This window comes from Salmo trutta, chromosome 5 (assembly GCF_901001165.1).
Source record: "Salmo trutta chromosome 5, fSalTru1.1, whole genome shotgun sequence".
NCBI classification, from domain to species: domain Eukaryota; kingdom Metazoa; phylum Chordata; class Actinopteri; order Salmoniformes; family Salmonidae; genus Salmo; species Salmo trutta.
The window spans coordinates 11,161,209-11,181,039 of record NC_042961.1 but is presented as its reverse complement, the minus strand read 5'-3'; the positions used below and the strand labels follow the sequence as shown (position 1 = coordinate 11,181,039).

At 41.4% G+C, this 19,831-nt stretch overlaps 1 protein-coding gene across 2 annotated transcripts in view; it reads left to right on the top strand.

Annotated features, from left to right (window-relative positions):
• Positions 1-12,612, top strand: part of LOC115193655 (GDNF family receptor alpha-1) — an 84,269-nt gene extending 71,657 nt beyond the window's left edge. For both annotated transcript variants that reach the window (XM_029752517.1, XM_029752518.1), the window contains 3 exons: positions 5,835-6,034; positions 9,137-9,184; positions 10,127-12,612. In XM_029752517.1, the coding sequence (XP_029608377.1) occupies positions 5,835-6,034; positions 9,137-9,184; positions 10,127-10,282 (404 nt within the window). In that variant the 3' untranslated portion in view covers positions 10,283-12,612. The remainder of the gene's footprint in view (positions 1-5,834; positions 6,035-9,136; positions 9,185-10,126) is intronic.
• Positions 12,613-19,831: the final 7,219 nt, after the last annotated feature.

Sequence of the window (19,831 nt, the reverse complement as noted above, 5' to 3'; positions counted from 1 at the left end):
TTGGAAAGGTTGAACAGCAGGCGGGAAGAGTTTCAGGGGTTTGATGGCACAAGCGGGGAGCCCAGCCTCTGATCCCCTCAGAGATACCAAGGCATGGCTAAATCCCCTCTCTCTCTCTCTCTCTCTGAGACTAATAAAAAAAAATCTGATTATGTTGTGATTGTGACGTCATGTTGTGAAATATCGTGAAAATGATCCCAGTCAATAATTGAACGTGCGTCTGTGTGGATGGCAGATGTTTCTCTCACACCACCTCGCTCTTGATTTACCTAGCTACAGTAACTAGCAACATTAGCTGTAAACTGGTCGAGGTGGCTTGTTCTCAGAGGTGTGCATTTTTAACTTGTTTGCATAGCTAGCTAACTAACTAACAAATATATGCACTCTCAATCAAAAACGTAGCGCCCAAGTCTTTGCAATCGCAAAAACTCTCTCCTCACATCAACCCTCAGCACTTTGACCGCGAGTCCGGGTATTTATATGCCGACCTTATGGCTCAAAAAGCCAGAGTCAATACTGCTGGCCACCATTAATTGGCAGATGTGTGAAGCAAATGTGTGTGCCCACAGAACAATTTTTCAAGATCGAGGGAGGGTGTGTGAGAAACATCTGCACGAGCGCAGCCATCCACATAAAGAGTTACGTGTGCAATTATTGAACTGGGAACATTTTCACGCTGGGAGAAATTTTAAAGCATGACGTCACAATCAGAATACGATCAGAATGATTGGGAACTATTTCACACTGGGAAGATTTTTACATGACACGTGGCAGTCTCGGGGCTACCAAGCAGCTCAGAGGGAACATTTGTCAGCATTAACACACAGTGACAGATATGCTCCCACACAACCGTCAGTGCTGGTGTGGTTCCAAAACTGTGACAGGGCCTTGCTCTGGCTCCTTAACCAGGGGGCCAGCAGGAGGGCTCTGTCCGCTTGCGGAAAGCTATTTTGGAAGGCATTAGAAGACAAAGCGTAGCTGCTGATTTTCTTCATTTAATGCTAAGCATACATTGTTCCCGGTTAAGGATGCTCTCCTGCATTTGCCTCTAGGTCAGCAGAGTAAAGTACTGTTGTTCTCTTGCACCATTCGTCAATCCAGTACAGTGATGGTGGTTCAGTATTTGTCATACAGCTTTATTCAGCCATGACAAAAGGCATTACAGGGTTGTTACGTGACCAAAAAAGTAGGAAGTGAGAAAAGAGAAGTAGAGAGTTACTTCTGCTCGATGGTACATATAGAGTGGTTGGTGGTTCATTTGCCGGTAGCAGTGGCATTGTGAGAAAGAATATCCCAACAGAGAGGTCACACTGAGTAACCGGCAGCATTATCAGCAATCCATAAGTGCCCAGGGGGCATCCACCCTCTGTGCTCCTGAGAAATCACCTAGGAGATCAGTAATGGTCCTATTCTTCTGACCAACAGCCTGAGTGGAACTCCAGCGGGCACATTGGCAAGGCTCCTTTATGCCACGTCTAAGCACTCACTCCTAGTTCAAAAGATCAGAGATTAGTGTTAGCTCTCTCCTATAAAAACCCTCTTATCGGAGGAGACTCACTTTTAACTATGTCCTTCAATAGTATATCCAATCCCTGTACTGATCGATTGTATCTTTGTTCTGTATGACTACGCAAAACAAACACCAAAACTCTGACTATTGAAATAATGTCAATGTTAATTGTTAAATAATGACTACAGTGCCCAATTTCGGGCAATAGATTTACTGGTAATTACTGATAGTATGGTTACATTACTTATTTTATTAATTTCCTACTGTTTTATAAGTCAGAACACAAGAAAGTAGACAGTTCTAGGACACCTAGACGGCAGGTAGCCTATTGGTTAGAGTGTTGGCCCAGTAACCCGAAAGGTTGCTGGATTGAATCCCTGAGCTAAAAAATCTGTGTTCTGCCCCTGAACAAGGCAGTTAACCCACTGTTCACCGGTAGGCCGTCATTGTAAATAAGAATTTGTTCTTAACTGACTTGACTAGTTAAATAAAGGTTAAAAAAATAAAAAATAACAATATGGACGGAACACAATTGTCCGGGTTTGGCCTGTGTTGGCCATCATTGTAAGAATGTGTTCTTAACTGACTTGCCTAGTTAAATAAAGGTTAAAAAATAAAACAAATTATATGTTGAATAAATGTGTCCAGTGGTCTGCTACGTCATTACGATCCAATTGGTCAGCTCCTTGTCACGCCTTGGTTTCTCAAATGATTGCCTCGCCTGGTTCACCAACTACTTCTCTGATAGAGTTCAATGTGTCAAATCGGATGGCCTGTTGTCCGGGCCTCTGGTAGTCTCTATGGGGGTGCCACAGGGTTCAATTCTTGGGCCAACTCTTTTCTCTGTATACATCAATGATGTCGCTCTTGCTGCTGGTGAGTCTCTGATCCACCTCTACACAGACGACACCATTCTGCATACGTCTGGCCCTTCTTTGGACACTGTGTTAACAACCCTCCAGACGAGCTTCAATGCCATACAACTCTCCTTCCGTGGCCTCCAACTGCTCTTAAATACAAGTAAAACTAAATGCATACTCTTCAACCGATCACTGCCCGCACCTGCCCGCCCATCCAGCATCACTACTCTGGACGGTTCTGACTTAGAATATGTGGACAACTACAAATACCGAGGTGTCTGGTTAGACTGTAAGCTCTCCTTCCAGACTCACATCAAACATCTCCAATCCAAAGTTAAATCTAGAATTGACTTCCTATTTCGCAAAAAAGCATCCTTCACTCATGCTGCCAAACATACCCTCGTAAAACTGACCATCCTACCGATCCTCGACTTCAGCGATGTCATTTGCAAAATAGCCTCCAATACCCTACTCAATAAACTTGATGCAGTCTATCACAGTGCCATCCGTTTGTCACCAAAGCCCCATATACTACCCACCACTGCAACCTGTACGCTCTCGTTGGCTGGCCCTCGCTTCATACTCGTCGCCAAACCCACTGGCTCCAGGTCATCTACAAGACCCTGCTAGGTAAAGTTCCCCCTTATCTCAGCTCACTGGTCACCATAGCAGCACCCACCTGTAGCACGCGCTCCAGCAGGTATATCTCTCTGGTCACCCCCAAAGCCAATTCCTCCTTTGGCCATCTCTCCTTCCAGTTCTCTGCTGCCAATGACCGGAACGAACTACAAAAATCTCTGAATCTGGAAACACTTATCTCCCTCACTAGCTTTAAGCACCAGCTGTCAGAGCAGCTCACAGATCACTGCACCTGTACATAGCCCATCTATAATTTAGCCCAAACAACTACCTCTTCCCCTACTGTATTTATTTTGCTCCTTTGCACCCCATTATTTCTACTTTGCACTTTCTTCCACTACAAATCTACCATTCCAGTGTTTTACTTTTACTTTACCTCCATTATCTCACCTCATTTGCTCACATTGTATATAGACTTATTTTTCTACTGTATTATTGACTGTATGTTTTGTTTATTCCATGTGTAACTCTGTGTTGTTGTATGTGTCGAACTGCTTTGCTTTATCTTGGCCAGGTCGCAATTGTAAATGAGAACTTGTTCTCAACTTGCCTACCTGGTTAAATAAAGGTGAAATAAATAAATAAAATAAAGGGGAGGCCCTTAGAAAATTAGCTTTCTAGGTCGAGTCGCTCGTAAATTCAATCTGGAGGGCGCTCCGAGTGTGCTCTGGACGTTCGTAAATTCAGAGCGTTGTCAAATTGTCCGTTCGTAAATTCAGAGCGTTGGCTGAGGAGTAGGGTTGATCCGAGCGTTCTGACCTCACAACGACAGTTAAGCACTCAAGCTAACTGGCTAACGTTGACTAGCTTGCTAGCTACTTCAAGACATAAATCAGAGAACACCTCACTTTGACCATTTTACTCGCCCTAGCAGAGCTGGTAAGGCTGTTTTCATGTTATCCAGAGCGCTAATGACTAACTGCAGCTGGCAACAATTTAATTACGCTTTTTAGCCAACGTTTACTGACACGGCCATATTCAACGGGTGTTGAGCGTTCGTAAATTCATCAGTTATTCTGCGCTCTGGCACACGGACCAGAGTTCTCTAAAATCGGAGTAGATAACTAGAGTGATTTTACGAACGCCTTCAAACTTTTTTTACGTTGGCGAAAAGGGTCGAGAGGGGTGGACACGACACACTTCTACATTATTCAAAATATTGCCTTGCTAGATTAATGAATACAGCCATAGCAAAATGGACCTATTTGTTTGGTTCAACAGACGGTCATGCGGTCAGTGTTTTGGTTGATGTAAATGTCACTAAGTGATATGATATCATGTGCTGTTTGCACTTGATGAAGGGAAACAGAAACGATTAAGTGGCAGATTCAAGGCTGTTTGCACACTGTGTGATATTCCCTGTGTTTAAACATGGGATTTATCTCTCCTCTCCTCTTGGTAAGACAAACACTGCATTCTTGTGCAGCTGGAACAGCCTTCCTGGGTGTCTGGATTCTAACATTGTTCAGTGTTTGCAGAGTAAAGGCCCAGTGTTAAACCCCACTCTCGTCTGTCAGCAAGAATAAGACACAGGGTCCAGTTTGTACACTCACACTCTTAGTAAAAAGGGTTCCAATAGGGTTCTTCAGTTGTCCCCATAGGAGAACCATTTTTGGTTCGAGGGAGAAACATATTCGGTTCCAGGTAGAACCCTTTTGGGTTCCATGTAGAAACATCCGTGGAAAGGGTTCTACCTGGAACCAAAAAAGGCTCTTTAAAGGGTTCTCCTATGGGAACAGCCAAATAACCCTTTTAGGAATACACTCATCCTATTAGGAATTAATTACAGTATGTATTCTCAGGGGCTTGACTGGCAGGTTATACATGTTAGAATTTCTCAAGTGCTGCTGATTCCTCAAACTCCACTGAAAGCCCTGACACTGAGCTAGAGCTAAATAGGAGCTAAACTCATGTACATTATCACAGCACAAGCATTGTGCCTAAATTTGAAACTAGAAAAGCACCCTTCCGAACTAGAAAAGCACCTCATCAGCCGTGACAGACGACACCGTCTAATGCGGTGTCTCTAATTAGCCTTTGTTGAGAACAAAGCTCCATAAAAGACCTTATCAACAAATTCAGTACACTCATCGGGCCTCCGCTGTGCTAGCACAAAGTATTAGTGCACTAGGATAGGCTCAGTGGCACACCCGCTTTCTTCACCGCAAGATAATGAAACCAGCTTTCATTGATTCACTCACAGCCAGCATTTAAGAGGTGTGGCCCTATACAGCCTTAGACGATTCAAGGCTAAATGAGCTGACAAGTAAAAAATAATAATAAAAAGCATGTCCGTTCTTTTCCAAAGTGTTGGCTCACAGTTTAAATGGATTCAATGACCCAGGGAAGAAATAGTTGAATTATTCTGTGAGCGGTGCATAACACTGATTCATCTAGCTTCACATCTGCCTGTCTGCTTCACTTCAAAGATAGACCAGGAACATTGTATGCACTCTAATGTGTTGGGTAAAAGGCCACATCATCACTTTGTTATTATTATTATTATGGCCTTAGCTAATATATTCATATCCCTCAGCCGAACTTAAGCACACTCACTAGAGTTGTAGTTTAGACATGAGTTTTTCCCCCGGTGTATTTCCATAGAATTAAATTGTCTCCCACCTATTCCATAGTGTTTGGGAAAGATAGCCTAAACGGATAGTGTTTTACTCCAGTAATGGCTTTATGAAAAGCTTTAGATTTTGGACAGATGTAGTCTCTTACAAACAAGTCCACATATGGACTTTCTCTCTCTCTCCCTCTCTCCCTCCCGCTCCCTCTCTCTACAACATTGATGTCTAACACAGTGTTTGGTCTTTCTGTAGGCAATGCCATCCAGGCATTTGGGAACGGGACAGATGTGGGAGTGTGGCAGCCCATACCACCGGTGCAGACCACCACCTCCACCACCGCTCCTTCCCAGAAGGCTAAGGACCGGTCCCCCAACTCACTGGATGTCGCCACAAACACCAATCACCTCAAGGCAGGGGACGAGTCCCTCTACCACTTCTGTGGCAGCTTGCAGGTGAGGGTTCCAACAGCTGATTTCATACCGCATGGACCTCCTGTCCTGGAGGCCAACAGCCAAGCATCTGTTCTGAGGGAACTATTTTAGCCAGGCGCTGGTTTAATTTAAGCATTATTGATTTGATTTGAGAACTGATACTGCCTCATTTCAGCAGAGCCTGAATTAACTGGAAAGGACTAACAGTTGCTCTGCAGTATAGGAGTCTGAGGCACACAGATGGAAGTGTTAGTGGTGTACACACTGAGTGGAATCAGTCCTTCTCATAGACAGAACACTGTCCTTCAGTGAGTCAGTCAGCACGTCCTGCTACACACTGCAATTCAAACACTCACTCAAACAGCATACACACTACATATATACAGTATAGTATATTATATATATATTATATACTCCACACAAGCATTTCACTCCTACACCTGTTGTTTTATGAAGCATGTGATAAATAACATTCGATTTGATTCTATTTGACACAGCATACACACACTCTAGTGCCCTAGAGAATCCCACATTGCCGGCATGTAGGCTTCATTCACCTCAGGAATAAAGGCTTGGTGGTGTCACCAAGTGACAAGGTGACGCGTGGTCACCCACACTGATCTGAATGTCACCGGCTGCCACCCATCTCCCATTAACACAGATGACTGCCTGCCTGACTGCCAGCCAGCCGACCCCTCGCCTGATGAGGTCCTCTGTCCCTGGCTGCGTCCCTGGATGCTCCGCCAGCGCCATTTGAAAGGGCATTCATATGCTAATAGGACAAATTAGAATAGATTACCCCAATTGATCTGGACGGGGGATAAATAGTGTTCAGGTCCAGGGGTGGAGTGGGTTATCTCTGTGATGTTGTCAGGGTGACTCCTGGCTTAGACAACCTGCTGGAGATGGATCTGTCAATGTTACAGACACTGATGTTGTATCAGAGCTCATAATGGTTGATGGGGCATTCAGTGATGATTTACATGAGCTGAGGTTAAGATGAACATCTAAGATTGTAACTCCATCAGTGGGAATTTAGTCTTTCTGTTCAAAATACAAAAGGCTTCCACAAAGCAAATTCGGCCACTAAAATGTTTAGAGTTGGGCTATAGATATACACACTCTCTAACCAGAGGAAAGCTCTCACTTCGCAAGGAGTTCCAAACACACACAACACACACACAAATACATACAGTACAGTACACACACACACACACACACACACACACACACACACACTGTTAGCCCTGTTTGCTCTGGAGCATGTGTTGAGCAGGGACGGCTGTCGGAGGCAGACAAGCTCTTTCTAATCACACAGGGGACGGGCCTGTAAGAACATTCACTCCTCTCTCCTCTCATCATCGATTAGAAACCCTCTGTGCTGGTACTGCCAGACAGCTTTAGCACTCGTCCAGTGACTTAGGGCCCCACTAGACTACTGCCAAAAGACAACTTCTCCCCGTGTGAGGATCTCTGTGAGCAGCTTGAAAGATGTGCTTTTTTCTGCTTCCTTTTGTTAATTTTCTAAAATCTAATTTAGCTTCACTGTGTATTTCTCAAACTGCCAGGATTTTTTTTTCTTTTACCATAAGCTTCAAACTGAATTAGAAAGGGTCCTTTTTGTCTTGTGAGAGGGTTTTGCCTCTCTTTGCCTCTCTTTGTGTGTATTGAAAGTGGCGCAGGCAGGAATGCCTTTTGTCCCACATCGGAGATTAAAGTCAGGTGGCTCCTAGCGTATCTAAGAACCTGAAACAAAAGGAAGGAGAGTTTGTTCTGTTGCTGCTGAGCCCAGCAGGGCCTGTAGCGCTCCCCAACCTGGGCCTGAAAGTTAAGACCAGCAAAACCGATCATTCAATGTGGTCCCCAGAAGTGATTCAGTTTTACTTTTGAATAGTTAATGAGTAAAACATATGAATTCAGTCAGCATTTCTGCATCAACATCCCCAGTGGGTGAAATTGGATGCAAATGTCTTTTGTAACATCTTGGTCAGGTTGTATACTGATTGTATTAGGTTTTTTACTTGGTAATCTGGTTACAGGTTATTAGTATTCAACACCTTACACATACATGTATGGATGCAGGTCTGATTCTCCTCCGTTCCACATGAAGTCCCGTAGATGATGCATGGTGGTGTATCTGAAACAATAACCGCATGCCCAGTCAAGCTGATGGATGGTTTAGGCCAACGGGAGAGAAATGAATTGTGGGACAGCTCTGGGTTCCGTTCAGTGAGCAATGACAAACATCTGTCATTTCCCTCTGCTGTGTCCCATCCAGCTCCCACTACAGCCAAATCCACACACCCTCACACTGTCTTCTACACTCCCACATCACATTGATCAGGACTAGCTATCAGTCTAACTGAATGTCCCAGTCATATGTTGGTGGACTAGGCATTATACTTGCAATTATGTGTTGCTTTGATGTTTGGTTGGTCATAATGTGTTCACGAAGTGCAGTCCTCCAAACAGAGTATGAATGACGGATATTATTCCACAGAAACACAATTTTACACTTAGTGGCAAGGCAAGTTTGTAATACTTCAGACTCACACACACAAACCGTTTTGCCTAGCTCTAACTAAATGTAAAACTACAAGTAGCCTATTGTAAAGCATGCGAGTGACTGGCTCACATAGGGCACTGAACACAGGTGACTCATGTAGATCCTCACTTCTGTTTTACTGTTGACAACAGCAGTTTTCCTTCAAGGTCTTTGTCCACTTGAGACCCTGTAAATACCGGATGAAACTGGATAAGCCTGTGTCTCAGGATATGAAATGACCTACAGCAGCCTTGCTCTTATTCAGGGCAAATTATAAATAAAAAAGGTTAAGAAGAGGAAAATCTCAGAGTTTACTGTGACTGGAGACATATCCTCATACAGTCTAGTCTGGGAAATACAGGAAGTCCCATCGCTTTCAAGTCATCTGTAACAAACTGGATCTAAATGCTGTAGAAGGATCAACGGTAACATGTACTTCAGCAGAGAGCCTTCCAAAGCAACAAATCACTGATGTTTGAGCACTGCAACAAATTCAAATGGCACACACTCAGCACACACATGAACACACACAGTAGGGTGGTTTTGACCATATCTCTCCATCTCTCTTGGTTTTACAGGCTCAGAAACTGAAGTCCAACGTTTCAGTCGATGGTGTGCTTTGCGTGGTAAGTGTACAGCATATGTACATAGTTTGATTATCCTGATTACTCTTGTTTGAGGAAAAAAAAAGATTATACTAAGTTTAAGCCAGAACTATCAACTAACAATTGATTATGACTAAGGCCAGGAGTTTTTCCTGAACACATGACCTAACCAGAAAAATCTGTGTGGGTCCTAGCTCATCATTGATCTATGTAAAATTACACGTATGAACAGTAGTGTCGATTTTCAATTACGAGGAAAGACTATGGTAATTACTACTCAGACCCTGATCTCATGCCAAAGGTCACAGGCCTACAGACAGAAGTCAAGGCGACCCCTCTTGCACATGTGCTCATGGTCTTTGTAGTCCTCTACGCTGACGTGAGCATTGCTTATCTAGTGCCTTTTAAAGTTCAGTAAATGTCATTGTACATAATAAAGCAGCATTATTCCGTAGAGTGACATTTAAGGAGGCAGCGGCAGGTTCAAACAGCCTGAGAAGAGATGGCCCCTTTTCAGCTCAACGTTTCATTAGTGCGTCAAATACCTTTTTTTTTTTATCTCATCTCCAAAGCAACACATGGATATGATAGAGCCAACTGACATTTTAGTTCTCAAAACAACCTTTTTTCTAATCTAATGGGCCAATTTAATCACACACTTTTGCGGTATTATTAAGACATTCTTATTTGATTTGGATTACATCAGCTTTCTCTAATTGTTTATTTTTCTTTATTATAGTGTTTTGCGAGTGTAGCCCCAAGAGAGCATGAATGTGGACAATTTAAATGCAGGTGTTACAGATGCAGCCGGGATTTGTCAGATTGCTTCAATTTGACAGTTGGACAAAAGCAAGCAAAGTGATGGCACAAATGTCCCCCCAGAAAAAGAATTTGATCAGGCCTAATTTAACTTGCTCTATCGCTCCTCTGACATTCTCTGTCCCTCCCTCCCTCCCTCCACAGGACCCACAGATCGACGACTCCGGTACCTCCAACTCCATAGCCAGGAATTCAGCTGGGCTGCCATCATCTAATACACACCTCTACTCACTGCTGCCCCTACTGGTTGCGCTGCTACACTGCACCCTGGCGGCGCTCTACCCCGCCGCAGTCTTGTAGCCATGCTACCTTTCAAAAACATGGACAGACTAAATTTGTATAAAGACGAAATGATATTCTCTGTTCCCAGTATACCTGTTGTATTTTTATTTCCCTTCTCTCTGATTATTTTTAAACTCTAGTTTGAAGAGGCTTACGTTGAAGCAGTGTGCCTAAGTGATCTCAATGTAACTCAGTTTCGCTGTGTTTCTCCCGTTTCTGTTTTACAAAGGTAAAAGCTTCTGTGTCGGTCACTGGGCGATCATGAGAATATAGGATGCATTGCTACATTCCAATACACTTTGGCGGGTGGCTTTTTGTCAGTTCCTGGTACAATGGGATTTACTGTATTAATAATAGTACGGTCATTAGGCAGGCGCTTTTATCCAAGGGACTTTGTGTGTTAAGGCTGAGGTCTTTGAAGAAGCAAAAAATCCCCATCACTTTGATGGCAGTGGTTTAAATGAGGTAGGCAGCTTTTTAGGTGTCAATATATCTCATCTGTGGTGTGCGTGTGTGTTTTGATATGGTATCATTTGGAGATGGAGATGGAGTTACAAAGGCCCAGAGCACAGACAGTATAGATGGCTAGACCACCATGGAACCTTTCATCTAGAATGGTCTACAGAACTCATTATTCTGTTGGGACGCCACCATTTTGTCACTAACTCGGCCCTCTGCAGCAAAACACTAATTTCAAGAGCTCACTTTGACATTGTAGCGCATGCAAAAAGCACACACGCAAAGACACATGCAGTACACACTCACATCCACATGTCAAGGTTAGTTTCTCCCTAACATGTACAATGAGCTATTTGGGTGATATGGCGAATGTACATTATGGAATCAAACATTATTTTGGTCTATCAAAGCAGTTTGACATATTTTCTCTATACTGGATGAAAGGGGGGAATGGGTGTAGGGTTTTCTCTGGTAGACAGACCATTCCTACCTGAATGAGTTTATACTCTAACTGCTCTGTAAGCGTCGTAAAGCGCTCTGGAGCTGTTGACAACAGCCGTACAGATGACGGCGTTAAGAGTTGTAACAGATCACGTGACAGATGGATTCTCATAATTAACGCTTTGTTGTGTACACTTTAATTACACACAACCATTCAACACACTAGCATCAATTTGCTCTCAATCTATTGTCATGTTGCCTTCACAATAAAACTGTCGATCTTCTTGGAACAAAGACTTGTAAATCTTATATGACTGGCATCTGAGTCAAGCTGACGCAGAACATGTGACTCTTGTACGTAAATTGTAGCATTTTGTATGTCTCCTGAGAATCTCTGAGAAAGTATCAACCTTGTATCATAACCATATGTAACTTCTCAGATGTAATGTGCAAGTTGAAAATGTCAATCCATTTTTAGATACATTTGAAGTAATAATTTCCTCATGTGGACTACCCAGCACACAGTCACTTCACACATACATGTGGCATGTGCGGCAAATTACTTTAGCCACTGGACATTTTAAAGCATTTATGACATGCTGCTTGGGTCCCTGTGGCTTTTCAAAACATAATATATATATATTACATGTTATTTACTAGGCATTAAAATTAGATGTGTGTGTACTTGATTGAAACAGTAATTGGATAAGAAAGGTCTATTTCTATCCTGCTCAGGAGCATTGTGAGCAATTTAGATCAGATTCAGATTCCCCATAAAATACATCACATTAGAGAATAGCATTTTTGTTTTACAGCAAACAACATATTTTCCCCAGTACATATGATGGAACTATTGTAAATGATAAGATATTGATCGAGCTCTCCTGTTATATTTCCTGAGCCAACACATTCTACCATAGTTTCATTTATGCTGTTGCCTGAATATGATATTGTTTTTTGGTATATAACCTCTTATTCTTTCTATCTTTTACTATTTGGGCCTTTATTTATTATACTTTGACATCCCGCACAAGTAAGGAGCATATAGGACCGTACACAGAGGTTAAAGTACAAAATATCACATGGGTGATAGGAACGCAATAAAGGATAAAGACTAACATTTTATCTATGAGGTCTGAGGCAGCTGGGTGGTTTAACGCATTGGTATCTGCAGTCAGATTGCTGATATTTCACAGTGACAGAGGATGAATGTGTTGGAATTTGTGGGTGAGGGAGGATAACAAGCCCACTAAGAGGCAGGTGAAGAAATAAAATACCCTAGAGTATTTGTATTCATTTACATCACATTGGTTGTTTAACTAGAAGAAACTAATTGCAATGTTTATACAGATTGAAAACAAAGAATCCCTCAGCTATCCACAATACTTCTTAGCTTGTGAAAATGTACAATCTAAATAAAATGATAATTAAAATGTTGACTCATCCAACAGTGAGGTTGTTTTTTCTGTTGCTTAGGGGTTGTTTTGTGGCCTGTTATAACTCTGTTTTGCTGGCTGAGAGAGAGACACAGAGAGTCTGCTTAATTAGACACATGTGTAGCCATTGTCTGGTACCTGTGGATGAACTGTGTGAGTGGTGGAATCTGGAGCTGTGCTGAAAAGATTGGCTGTGTTGACACACAACAGTTTATCTATGATATGCTGAGAGGAGGACATCGGCCTCGGCTTTACCATGTCAACTAAACAGCTCCAATGTTCCCAGGAAAAATGTCCGACAATGTCAAATTAAAAATGATCTTCGCGTCATGACTTAAACACAAAAAAGTTCTGAAAATGTTTGACTGTTCCCTGGGCCTAGATTATTCTCAGAACACATCTGGTCAAATTCAAGGTAATCCCACCTGAAATATTCTAGGAACAAAACATGGAATGTAAAAACAGATAAACTCAGATGCACAAACACAGAAAACGTGACAGAAAGGAGGGTAAATGTCATGCATGCACTTTTCCACAGGGAAGCAAGAAAATAGTATCCAATGGCTGCAGTTATGGCCTTTCCCTGGACGCAGGAGGGGGTTGTTTAGTTGGAATGGGTAGAAAGACAGCCAACGGGGTTGACCTTTCTAATCCCTCAGATTAGAGAAAGCCTCACAATTATTACATCAAGTTGTTCAGTTTGATTTTCAGAAATCAACATAAAAGCCCCGTTTATACCTGGTTCTAACATGCGTCATTTTTCCTGTTCTTCTCCTCATTCCAATTGTGCCCACATTTTTAGACAGGTGTAGACCATTAAAAATCGCATTGTGAACTGATTTTGATCAGATCTTATAAGTGTACAGTGAACTTGGCAAGATCAGGACAATATCAGGACAATATCAGGACGCATGTAAGCGGCAGGTATAAACAGGGCTAAAATGTCTCTGCTGTGGTTGTTTCAACAGTATACCATCTGTCACCTGGTACTTCATGTACGTCTGTGTTTCTTGCAGGTATTTTCTTCATCTCAAGATGGACAGAAATAATGAATATGGGATAATATGTTAGAACATGTGATACAGACATTGACAGAATGCAGCAGCAGCATCAGCAGCTGAGATAAACATACATTGAAATGGGTCTCAGTGATGTTGAAAATGAGCACTGAAGATGTTCATGCTGCTTTTGTAGCGAGTATCAGGTCTTACCATTAAGTTATTGAACTTGGATTGATATGTATCTTTTATATTAATCCGGTCCACATTTGCCATAGTCATTTATCAGACACTGTTATCCAGAGTGACCACCTAGTCAGCTAAGGGATTCGAACCAGCGCCCTTTCAGTTACTGGCCCAACGCTCTTACACGCTAGGCTACCTGCTGCCCAGACAGTTATATCATAACAATACATGTTACATATTGTACATACTATAGACAGACATGGGTAATCTCTCGTGGACAGACACACGTAACATTGATCAAGCATCTAACACAACTAGTCAAGATTTTAGTCCTGGGTTTCCGAGACTAATATGTATCAGTTGAATGGAATGTGTTCCAAATAATACCAATGTTATGTAACTTGCCCCCTCGAACGCACATGCACAATATTTCCAATCATATAAAAGCGAAAAATAGTTACAAATGGCTAAAGGTGGATAATGCCTTTTCAGACAAAAAGATAAAAGGTATAAATGTCAAACAAATGCAATATACAACCTTCAAATGAAAATCCCTCTGGCAAAAAAGGGAACAGTAAAACAAAGATATTGAGCATTAGTTCTCGTAAATGTGGGGAATTAGATGTTTGATAACGAGAGTCAAACTGCATTTCACATTGGAGATGTGCTTACTAAGAAGTGTTACCTAATCTATCGGCCTAGACCTTGAGGAGGTTTCAATATAGTCCTGACCTAAAGGAACCTTGGCTATGGAGATGACCTTTAACTGCACTTCAAGAAAACACTGGACTATGAGCAGAAGTACCTGAAGACATCTTTCAGGTAATTAACAAGGATAAAATGGTCTAACAAAATAGTATTGTAAGAGACTGGTCTAATGAGGAGATTGGTGAACTAGATGAGCTGGCTTTATAAGGAAGTCCTATTGAAACTCATTTTGTATAAAGCTGGCCTTGCACAGGACGTGTCTAATCTAAAAAAGTGCTGGTATCATATTTAGTCGGTGAAATAGAAGGGGTTAAACATGTGTTAAGCATCATCTTCAGATGTATGTTCATATCCAGAAATGTACAGTAACAAGCAGCTAGCAAGCTATTAAAGTAGTTATGTGTCCCTGGGCAGAGTTAATATTGGAAGAAGAAATTACAGTAGTTGTGTCCCAGGGCAGAGTTAGTATTGGAAGAAGAAATTACAGTAGTTATTACAGTAGTTGTGTCCCTAGGCAGAGTTAATATTGGAAGAAGAAAGTACAGTAGTTATTACAGTAGTTGTGACCCTGGGCAGAGTTTGTAATTTCTTCTTTCAATACTAACTCTGCCCAGGGTCACAACTACTGTAATAACTACTGTAATTTCTTCTTACAATACTGTAGTTATTACAGTAGTTGTGTCCCTGGGCAGAGTTAATATTGGAAGAAGAAATTACAGTAGTTGTGTCCCTGGGCAGAGTTAGTATTGGAAGAAGAATTTACAGTAGTTATTACAGTAGTTGTGTCCGTGAGCAGAGTTAGTATTGGAAGATGCTATTACAGTAGTTATTACAGTAGTTATGTGTCCCTGAGCAGAGTTAGTATTGGAAGAAGCTATTACAGTAATTATTACAGTAGTTGTGTCCCTGGGTAGAGTTAGTATTGGAAGAAGCTATTACAGTAGTTATTACAGTAGTTGTGTCCCTGGGCAGAGTTAATATTGGAAGAAGCTATTACAGTAGTTATTACAGTAGTTGTGTCCCTGGGCAGAGTTAGTATTGGAAGAAGCTATTACAGTAGTTATTACAGTAGTTGTGTCCCTGGGTAGAGTTAGTATTGGAAGAAGCTATTACAGTAGTTATTACAGTAGTTATTATAGTAGTTGTGTCCCTGAGCAGAGTTAGTATTGGAAGAAGCTATTACAGTAGTTATTACAGTAGTTCTGTCCCTGGGCAGAGTTAATATTGGAAGAAGCTATTACAGTAGTTATTACAGTAGTTGTGTCCCTGGGTAGAGTTAGTATTGGAAGAAGCTATTACAGTAGTTATTACAGTAGTTATTATAGTAGTTGTGTCCCTGAGCAGAGTTAGTATTGGAAGAAGCTATTACAGTAGTTATTACAGTAGTTGTGTCCCTGAGCAGAGTTAATATTGGAAGAAGCTATTACAGTAGTTATTACAGTAGTTGTGTCCCTGGGCAGAGTTAGTATTGGAAGAAGCTATTACAGTAGTTATTACAGTAGTTGTGTCCCTGGGCAGAGTTAGTATTGGAAGAAGCTATTACAGTAGATATTACAGTAGTTATTATAATAGTTGTGTCCCTGGGCAGAGTTAGTATTGGAAGAAGCTATTACAGTAGTTATTACAGTAGTTATTATAGTAGTTGTGTCCCTGGGCAGAGTTAGTATTGGAAGAAGCAATTACAGTAGTTATTACAGTAGTTGTGTCCCTGGGCAGAGTTAGTATTGGAAGAAGCTATTACAGTAGTTATTACAGTAGTTATTATAGTAGTTGTGTCCCTGGGCAGAGTTAGAATTGGAAGAAGCTATTACAGTAGATATTACAGTAGTTGTGTCCCTGGGTAGAGTTAGTATTGGAAGAAGCTATTACAGTAGTTATTACAGTAGTTGTGTCCCTGGGTAGAGTTAGTATTGGAAGAAGCTATTACAGTAGTTATTACAGTAGTTATTATAATAGTTGTGTCCCTGGGTAGAGTTAGTATTGGAAGAAGCTATTACAGTAGTTATTATAATAGTTGTGTCCCTGGGTAGAGTTAGTATTGGAAGAAGCTATTACAGTAGTTATTATAATAGTTGTGTCCCTGGGTAGAGTTAGTATTGGAAGAAGCTATTACAGTAGTTATTACAGTAGTTATTATAATAGTTGTGTCCCTGGGCAGAGTTAGTATTGGAAGAAGCAATTACAGTAGTTATTACAGTAGATATTACAGTAGTTGTGTCCCTGGGCAGAGTTAGTATTGGAAGAAGAAATGATGGTACGCTATTTTAGTTGAGATGAAGACAACAGATAATATCGAGTAGCAGAAATAACCTCAACATTCATTCTGACCACACTGTCTGTCTGCATTGTGCCTCAGGCCTGACCATTCCCAGAGCACCGCAGCAGGAGAGAGCTATCACTTACAGCAACGCTGTCCCAGTGAAGATCACCATCACACCAGTGGTAAAATACTGTTTAATGAGCTCCCAATTTATGCCAGTCCATCTGTATCCAGAGGCATACACTAGAACTATGCACTGTGTGAGCGTGTGTGTGCGTGCCTGCATGTGTGTGTGTGCGTGCCGGCATGTGTGTGTATGCGTATGACATTGGCACAGCTAGTGACATTAATTTGTAAACATTTCAAAAAACATAATTCCACTTTGATTTTATGGGGTATTGTCTGTAGGCCAGTGACACAACAAATCTCAATTTAGTCCATTTAATTCAGGCTGTAACTCAACAAAATTTTGAAAAAGTCAAGGGGTGTTAATACTTTCTGAAGGCACTGTATATTATTTCTACAACCCTGAAATTTAGAGAGATTTGGTTAGATATTGCTCCCTTCGTCCAGCCTTGTTTTTCAGCCTTTCATGTCAATCTTTGCACTAAACTGATCATAAAGATTGCCGTTATTAGTGGAGACCACACCCATACTCTGAATAAGTCTGCAAGTAAATTCTGAAACTACTTAATTGTAAGGGGTGAGTAGGGTGGTGGCAGGGAAGGTGGCAGGGAAGTCAGACGCAGGAGAGCACTGGTGGCAGGGAAGTCAGACGCAGGAGAGCACTGGTGGCAGGGAAGTCAGACGCAGGAGAGCAGAACTTGGTAAATAGCCGGAGCAGTTTAATAGTAAAACCAACGGCATAAGAAAATACAACATATGGGCACAATAACCCGACACGCACCAGTAAAACACATGTGCACATGCACTTACAATAAACAATACCACACAAAGACATGGGGGGAACAGAGGGTTAAATACACAACACATAATGAGGGAAATGAAAACCAGGTGTGTGGGAAAACAAGATAAAACAAATGGAAAATGAAAAATGGATCGGCGATGGCTAAAATACCGTCGACGTCGACCGCTGAACACCGCCCGAACAAGGAGAGGCATCGACTTAGGAAGAAGTCGTGACATTAATAGGTTTTAAAAACTGAAAAGACGTCATGGGAGCATCAAACACTTCAAGTCACCTTACACGGGCATTAATTCACAACTATAAAAAAAATGTCACATGTGGGTTGCTGTATCTCACTGAAACCCCCACGGGCAGTTAACGGCATGTGGACAAATGGTTTATGAATACTAATAAATGTTAAGGCTGTAATTATTCCACTGTTTTATCATCCCTAATTATGAGGCTAGTTTACAATCGTACTGTATGTCCCTTTAAATTATATTGTAAAGATATACTGACCTGGATGAATCTTGCTCACAAATGAACTTGTATTCCACAGTTCACATAACAATGTAAAAAAAAAAATGTATTGATGTAGTTCTGTCCTTGAGCTGTTCTTGTCTATTAATGTTCTGTATTAGGTCATGTTCAATGTTTTGTGTGGACCCCAGGAAGAGTAGCTGCTGTTTTAGCAACAGCTAATAGGGATACTAATAAAGTACCAAATACCAATGTTATTGTCATGCATGGTAGCTCTTATGGGAAAATGTATTACTAATTGATTCAGATGAAACCCTGTCCAACGGCATGAACCAGTAACACTACTCAGTTTGGTCACCCTTTATTTGGATAGTCCATCTATAGATGCTCATCAGATGGTCAGACTATTTACAAACTACCTGTTGATAAGCAACTGCATGCTAAGGTTACGGTTAGGGTTAGGGTAAGGGTTAAGTTTAGGGTTAAGGTTAGGGATAGGGTTAGTAGATAGCTAGTTGAAATGTTACTGATAGTCTGTAGAGCATCTACAGATGGAATATCCAAATAAAGTGTTACCGAAAGACCCAGACTTTCCCATCACTCTTCCCAATCTAATCAGATACTAATTTCTGTCATTATATTCCATTTTTTCCTTTTCTCTTTGTTCTTGGTCTGATGTGAGGAGAAGGCCTCTTTTTGTTATGGTGAAGAGAATGAAGTAAAACTGGTCAGATTTGTATGGGATAGAACACAGAACCATTCTTCTGAGGCTATGGGGGTCCAGGGGACAACCATGTGCTTTGTAAGAGGGCCGGCCCTGCTTAGTCATTTACAGAGTGGAAATTACCCAGCGCAATTGGAACATAATGGTGTAATGATGTAAAGATTGAGTTCTGGGTGTGGGATCAATCATGTGAACGTGGGTCGGTTGACCCCGAGTCTTCACAATGAGGTGAGTGTTCGACCGGTCACGGTCCATTTAAAGCAGGGGTGTCATACATTCGGCCCACGAGGGGATTAAAAAATAGAATTCCAGCATTCTCAAAATGGCTTGACATTAACCAAGTTTCCATCCAACCTTTTTATGGGAGTAAAGTTGGATAAAAAATGTCATGACAGACCTGATGGAAACAGAACATTTGTCAGTTAACATTTCAAATGTCGACAAAACTAAACACGCTAGAAAAAGTTGGATCTTTTTGTGACGGTAAAATTAATCACGCGACAAATGGTGGTGGAAACGCCTTTACAAATATTTATTTAATAACCATCATATCGAAGTAAATTTGGAGTCACACGATGATATGTTGTGTGGTCCTTCCACTATGACTCAGGAAAGCATACAGTTTTTTAGGGCTCTTATAAAATAAGTTATGATGAACTTCACGGGGTGGTGAAAGTGCAAGGTGATGAGCTTGATAATACTTTCCAATAAATATTGAGGGTCTTATTCTGGTGACATGATGATAGGTGCTTGGTCGCCATATTACAAATTTTAAAAAGTATTGCACTTTTGTCCATAATAATATCATCATGTAGTTGGCTATACCTGCACTGTATTTGTGAGCTGTTGGCTAGAGCGCAGGTGCCAGTACCAGTGTGGACACATTAGCTATACCTATGCAACATTTCCTGTGACAAAACCATCAGTAGACCTAGAGTTGAAAATGCAATGGAAACCCATTTAACTTG